At 35.7% G+C, this 7169-nt stretch overlaps 1 protein-coding gene and 1 long non-coding RNA gene across 3 annotated transcripts; one reads left to right on the forward strand and one right to left on the reverse strand.

Annotated features, from left to right (window-relative positions):
* Nucleotides 1-438: 438 nt before the first annotated feature.
* LOC111946651 (uncharacterized) lies at nucleotides 439-2825 on the reverse strand. Of its 2 annotated transcripts, none has more exons than XR_002872358.2 (3): nucleotides 2378-2825; nucleotides 1591-1702; nucleotides 439-1181 (listed from the first exon to the last, which is right to left on the reverse strand). It is a non-coding gene; the product is annotated as an uncharacterized LOC111946651 (long non-coding RNA). The 2 variants fall into 2 exon arrangements; XR_013652253.1 differs by having other exon boundaries at nucleotides 1591-1736.
* Nucleotides 2826-4742: 1917 nt separating this feature from the next.
* On the forward strand, nucleotides 4743-7053 carry otulina (OTU deubiquitinase with linear linkage specificity a). Its single transcript, XM_004081145.5, has 3 exons — nucleotides 4743-4992; nucleotides 5081-5202; nucleotides 6331-7053. Exons 1-3 carry the CDS (start codon nucleotides 4876-4878, stop codon nucleotides 6773-6775), a joined length of 684 nt encoding a protein of 227 aa, XP_004081193.1. The 5' UTR covers nucleotides 4743-4875; the 3' UTR covers nucleotides 6776-7053.
* The last annotated feature ends 116 nt before the right edge of the window (nucleotides 7054-7169 follow it).

The following is a 7169-nucleotide window of genomic DNA, read 5'->3' on the forward strand; positions in this document are numbered from 1 at the left end:
CTCAGGTTGAATAAATCCATAAATGACCAGATGATTGTGATGATTGTGTCATTTTTCTGTCTCCAAACGACTGACAGGTTTGTTCTTCATGTCAGCAAACATGTCTCCTTTCATTTCGTACACTCTAAAAAGAAAAAAATTTATCCAACATAATTGAATCACTTTAATTAGAAACACGTTAATGAATTATGTTTATTCAAATTAATGTTTTATGTCTATCCAACTCAGTTTAATATGTTGATCAAGCATTAATTTTTATTTAGTTTGTTTCTACAACTCAACTTCGCACATTTTTCTAGATTTCCAACCATAAGGCCGTGTAATTTCCATATCAAAGACAAGAATGACACAACAGTGTCCGGCACTTCAGGGCAGGAACTCCTGTGTCATGAACTCTAGCTTTATAACACACGATGTTACTCCTCACAAGGGGGTTGGTCATCATCTTCTCCCTCCCTCTAACTCATGGTGCAGAAAGAAACAAACGTAACAGTTTAAAAAAAGAGTAAAACAGCTAGACAACAAAACACATGGACAGAAACTCACACTTAAACCCCAATCTGCCAAGATAGGCAAATAAAATGGTATCCCACAATTCCTTGCTCTCAGGGCCGGCCCTGGTCTTCTGGGGGCCCTAAGCGAAATTTAATTTGTGGGCCCTCTAACTGGTCAGCAGCACCAAAAAACGCAACTGTTGTTGTAATATAAATGAGATATCTCTATTAATACATTTGTGAATTATGGTTGCTGCCAAATAATTGAATACAGTATATTGCCTGGATGTTGGATGCACATTAAGTGGTGCCAAACAAATTTTAAATGCAAAGAAAAAAAATCAATGACAAATGTATATAGATATATAGATATATATTTTTTAATGTATTATTAGGCACTCAACAAATGACATTCACAAAACTCCAACTTATTAAAAACAGCAACTTAATAGCAAATCAAATGACAATAAAACAATCCAACATAAAGAAAACAACAGCTCAATGAGGGGGAGTTTGGAAAGTCAGAGTCTTTCTCAGTCTGAAAAGGACCTCTTTGTACCAAATCCATTCTTACTGGATCAGAGAGTGTGGTTGGTCATTCAGCTTGACCAACTGGGTTTGAGGTACCGGTAGGTGGAATTTTGGATCCAGTCGGCTCCTCTTTCATACACGCCTCTCTTGGAGCCTCTGGAACATAAGATACAGAACTTCAATAAAAGCAAACAGTGAAAAGTAAAACAGTCAAATGTTTCCCCTTTCAACAGTAGATGTGGTGACAGGAGTTTCTTCTGCAGCTAAAAAACAAGAATTATTATTATACAATAATCAATGATAAAGCTAATAAAATATCTTTAGCAGAATACTAATAATACTTTAGTGGCTCATTTAAAATCTGTGTGCAGGTTTTTCACAATTTCATGATCTTTTGATATATTTATGAGAGATTTATTGTTTGATTGTATATTTGCATAAGGTCATATTTCATTAATTTAATTATGAACAGTTTGGAGCTCCATACTCTTCAGCTGCTGTTTATGAAAAAAAGGGTTTATGCAGACACTGTTTTTTTTATTACTTTACATGCTTTTAAAATTACCTGAGATGAAATCTTCAGTGAAGTCAGGAACATCTTGGGATGTGGACGCTGCACCACCTCCAATACTTTTGATGCTTTTTGAGAGCAGAAGAAACTGTCGGCTGAGACGGAACTGTGCAAAACATCATCATTATGTAGAATCAAAACTGCAAAATACAAATAAGAAAAAAATGTACCTACTTATAAATAATAAAACGTGAACACTAATTTGAGAATAAGTGGAAATATAAGCCTTTTATACACTTCTTTTTGTATTATTTTGTATGTTCATAATTTTAAAATTAGTACATTTATTTTGTTTGTCATTTATAAATGAGAACCTTTATTTCCTATGTATTTGGTAGTTTTTATTCTCCATATTTCATGCCAATGCAAGATTTATGACACACTCATTGTTGTAAAACTCAGACTACCTGACTACCTGTCTATAACAGATAAACAGCAGTTTTTATGCTGTAATAAACCGGAGAATGCAGAACGCACTAAATATGTGTTAGCAAAACAATGAAACAAAACGATAACGTGAGTTAAAACATTTTTCAGCCACCATATAGTTGTCATTATTTACTTTTCTTTACTTTCCGCCGTTTTAGAAGGTCATGTCCAACCTCATCTTGGAAACTTGGGTATCAAAATTATTTTCGAGTTTTCCATGGGAAATTACGACAAAGGGGGTCGTTTATGTGCAAACTTCACCTCAGATCGCTTCGTATTTTACGTAAATTGCGCAGCTGCACAGAAATGCTGGATAATGTAAAAATAAAGCCCCAACATCCTCCAAACTTACCTTGTGATTGATGTTGAAGTTCTTTATCTTTTTTTAGCTCCTGGTGGTGGATAAAGTCTCTGAGGCATGACGTTTTCTTGTTGTCGCTTTGATCAGCGTGACAAAATGTGCTGTTTTTTTTCTTTTCCCCAACTTTATTGAAACAAAATGCGCTCGTAAATGCACACTGTGCCAGACTCAGATGCAATTATGTTGACCAATCGTTGCTAAATGGTGTAACGTCATTATTTGGGTTGCCAAATTGGTTCATGTGTGCTGACAGGGGGGATCATTAAAGTGCAGGCAACTTTCTTTTGCACAACATTCAGAGCACACTTTGGTAAGGAAGTTCTATGAAATGGGTTGCCAGATTTGGGTCTTTTTTAATTTAATTTTTGTCGCCACTTCGGGGCCCTGCTGGTGACGGGGGCCCTACGCGGCTGCGTAATTCGCGTATAGGGAGGGCCGGCCATGCTTGCTCTGCCTCAAGATATGACGTCATGACACATTGACAGCTTCACACCAAAGTTACACCAACTTAATTGAATTAAGTTGATTGAAAGTAAAATAACTATGTCCGACAACTACGGGGTTATTTTTAAGTTGATTGAACTAAAAAAAAATATTTTCACCAAACTAGATAATTAAGTTAGATCAATGTAAAAAAGTTTAACTTTCCAACTACAGCCCAAATACTCTTTTCAGAGTGTGATGTGTTGTGTTACCGCAAAATTTTGATGTGTTTTTGTCCTATTTCCACAGAGTTGCCTATAGTCATTAGCTCAGGCTTGTGTATGTCAATTTTCAGAGAACGAAGAGAAAGTCAACGTATATTCTTATTTTAAGAAGAAAAGTACAGAGCATGATCCACAGCCAATATTAATGACTGAAGAGGAGGAAGACAAAGATGAGACGGCATCAGACGAGGACAAGTCAGCATCATTGGTCAGAGAAACAAGGTAGAACTCAGCAAAAAGGGCTTGACCTGTTCCTGGACCAACAGGTGATGTTAGAAATATGTTGCCCTAATAATAAAACTGTTTCATGTGTAATTAATCTCAATAGAAATGTCAATAGGTATTTTTATTTTTATTTCAGAACAACTGGTTTCACTTTTTGTTCATTATAGATATGTAACAGTCAAGAGCCGAACACACCAAGCAGACACACCTAAGCATTAAATATAAACACAATTAATCAAATTATCAGTTGTAGGATCTACTAATCTGCCACAGACTGGCGAACTGTCCAGGGTGTCCCCAGCCTTCGCCCACAAGTGGCCGGGATAGGGTCCGGCAGCCCGTGACCCAGAAAGGAACAAAATGGCAGAAGATGAATGTGTGTCTACTAATGATATCTACTAGTATCTACTGCATAGTGGTATCTACTATAAGTTAATGTTGTATAAAATAACAGTAGTAGTATCAGTGGTGATTTAACATATGTTAGTTTTCTAAAGGTTGTTTTACTACGTTTAGTAGAATGAATTTTAAAAATATTGCTCATTTTTTTGTGTGCCACCCTAAGATTAAAGTAAGATTAAAGTTGTCCCCTACCGGCCATCCCCATGAAAATTTTCTGGAGGCGTCACTGATTGCACCAAGACAGGACTAATCTAACTTAAACAGGCCTTTGAACAGACCTGCTATTCACCAAAAGAGGACAAACTACATAGTTACAACAGTGCATATTTTATTGGGTATACATAAGTATAAGCATACATACAGCAAATATACTATAGTCTATGTACATGTGCTAAATACTTTTTCAGACTTAATTGGGACATTTTAAGTTTACAATTTATAGATGATGTATAAAAATTAAACTTCAAGTATACGGCCTTAATTGCAGCATAGACTAATTAATACTACAATTAGTAGTTTTAGCTAAGTGTGGAGTTATGTGTGCAACATTTAAACAAATTAATCCAGGCTTGTCTACAGAGATTATATTATTAATAAAAATTAACAAAAAATATTGAACAAAAATTGTTCAAAATGTAATTAAATCTCTTCTCCCAATAAAAAATGACAATATTTTATCTATAATAATTAACATGTGTAGAGCACATATGCAGTCTGAATTTAAACCATCTTTTTCCTTTTTTTTCTGTTGTCATCAATGTTTTTTGTCATTCTTTGGAATATGCAAGAAAACGACAAATCAAATAAGCAAATAAACATTAAGTAGAAATTCAAATTAAATTAGATTAAACGTCAATATGAACACCAGCATTGTTGTAAAATACATTTTTTTCTTAAATTACATGTTTAAATAAAAATAATATTTTTACAAACTTTGATTGAATATAATATAACATTTCAATAAGAATATTTTCTTTTTAATGTTCCTCTTAATATTTAACATTTTTGAGGCTACGTCGCAGGTTGATGATGTCACCGCGTTAGCTAGCAGCAGGCGCAGAGGCGGCTAAAATGTCTGTAAGCGTTGCTCGTTTTCAGTCCAGTTCCACTCAAAAGTAAACGTTTGTCGCAGAAACCTGCCGTCCGTTTTCGCTCATGATGTCTTGGGTGAAATCCGCGTCGCTTAATAGTGAAGATGTGTTCGACGAAAACGCAGACGAGCTTCATTTACAGAGCAAAGAGTGGACCTCCAACATGAAGAAACGCGTCATGGTAAAAAAAAAAAAAAAAAAGTTAGCATATTATTGGCGTTTATTTATTTATTTATTATTACTTTATTGACTTCTTTTCTTCCGAACAGGACGGATATGTGGATGGAGTTGATGCCGGGGAGGAAGCCTCTCTTCAGGTCGGGTTTAACTTGGGGTTCAAGGAAGGAGCAGCCCAGACTGTAGCTGTGGGTCGACTGCGAGGAATTCTGGGGTAAAATTCACCTGACATGTCACTGAAAGCTATAGATTATGCTCAATTCCCACTCAAGTAAGAGTAGCCTTGCTCCCAAGTACTAACAGAGTAGAAGTAACAAGTAGTAATTCCAGTTTCCACTTAAGTAAATTTGAAAATTAGGTTAAAAACAGCAACTCAAGTACTGAGTAAAAGTAGCTGATTTATAGCGTAAATGATGCAGTCTGACCAAAGAAAAACTATAAATTCTGCTCTTTTCACTTATATTTTGAAATTTCAAAACAGTTTTTCCTTCATTTTATTTGAAACACTGATTTAAAATAGGAAATATGGATCCATATTGTGCTCTGTTTGTCCTAAACCTAATAGACATTCTGCTATAGATTAAAAAAAAGCTGGTTTGCCCTATTTTCTATTTAATGTTTTTTAATCAAATCTGCTTTACAAACGTTAAAAAACAGATTGTCTTTTCAGTTTCAGAAATTTTCAAATGTTATAGGTGTAGTGGGATTTAATCTTTACACTCTTCTCGGCTAATGAGTAATTTTTAATAATAAATAATTGGATTAAAAAAGGTCAACAAGTCTTAGTTCCAATAATAATCACAATTTAAAAAGTGTGGCTAGCACTGCTGTTTCTAAAGCGTTACTTGGGGAGATTTAACTGAAAAAAATAACGTTTTACTGCTAATCTTTATACATGTTTAAAATACACTAATTTCAAGATTTTACTACACTCAGTTTAGCTTTTTCTTGGTTAAAAAAAAGTGTAAAAAATGATGTGTTTGTGACATTTAGCATAGTTGTAATCTGTTTCCTGATTGTTTAGGGGTGAATTATGAATGATTTAATGATTTATAACTTGATATTTTAAAGTAAAGTCAATCATTTTATCCTGACTAGTTGTAAAGGAAGTAGGGAAGCTCTGACCTTCACTGTCCGATGAAGGTCATTTAAGTGTTTTGACGTCATCATCACTTCACTTTTGTTCCTCTTTGACTAAAGAATCCCTCACAGGGTTTTTGTGCAGAAACATCCTGACTTCCTTTGTTGTGATGGTTTATTGAATGCGCTTTTCTGTCCGTCAGACGGCCGCTCCAGTCTTTTCTATGTGCATCACGGCTCCCTCTGTGTCTCCCCGCCACAGGGCGGTCTGGTGCTGGTGCCAGATCCAGCATCCAGAAAGACCAGTTCCCACCCCTGTGACCGACCTCCTGCAGCGGGTTACAGAACACGAAACCCAGATCATGGAGGACATCAGGAAGGCTTTGGAAAATCCCCCTCCGAGTGTGAGTGACGTTTCGGAAAGCATGGACGCTCTCGATGTGGAGCAGGAGGATCCCTCCCTCTGCAGAGATGGAGGAAGTGGACCGTGTTGTAACAAGAGAGATGAAAATATGGATGTGGACAACCCTCACCAAAACCAAAAGATCCGCTCTGGGTCCACCAGCTGTTCCTCCAGCCCAGGTGAAGGTCTACACCTGCTCCTGCAGTGCTGTATGGATTTAGCATCAGAGCTGGGACTGCCGCAGGAGCTGATGGATCACATCCACGAGCTCGGGAACATCGACCGCATGAGCAGCATGTTTTAAATCTATTTACAGACTAAAAGTCTTGCTGGAACATTTTTCTTTCACAAACAGAAATGTGTATAATTTATGAAAGATTACTTTTTCATTTTATGGTTTGTAAATAATGTTTTTGATCATAAATATCTGTTTTGATCCAAAACAGAAGGTGTGTAAAAACAGCGGGGTATTTAAGTTCTAATGCTGAAATTGCGACACGAGGTTTGGTTGTAACCTATTGTTCTAAAAATGGGGAAAGTTTTTATTTTCACCTTTTCTTAAAAATAAATATGTAATTTACATATTTACATATTTATTTTTAGCTTTTTTTTTATAAATGCAAACCAACTGCTAATTTAAAGAGTAGGTTTTCTATCGAGAAAATTTGTAACTTATTTTAGAGCATATAACGGGAACT

The sequence above is a fragment of the Oryzias latipes genome, chromosome 20 (genome assembly GCF_053564925.1).
Source record: "Oryzias latipes strain Hd-rR chromosome 20, Olatipes_Hd-rR_3.1".
NCBI lineage: Eukaryota > Metazoa > Chordata > Actinopteri > Beloniformes > Adrianichthyidae > Oryzias > Oryzias latipes.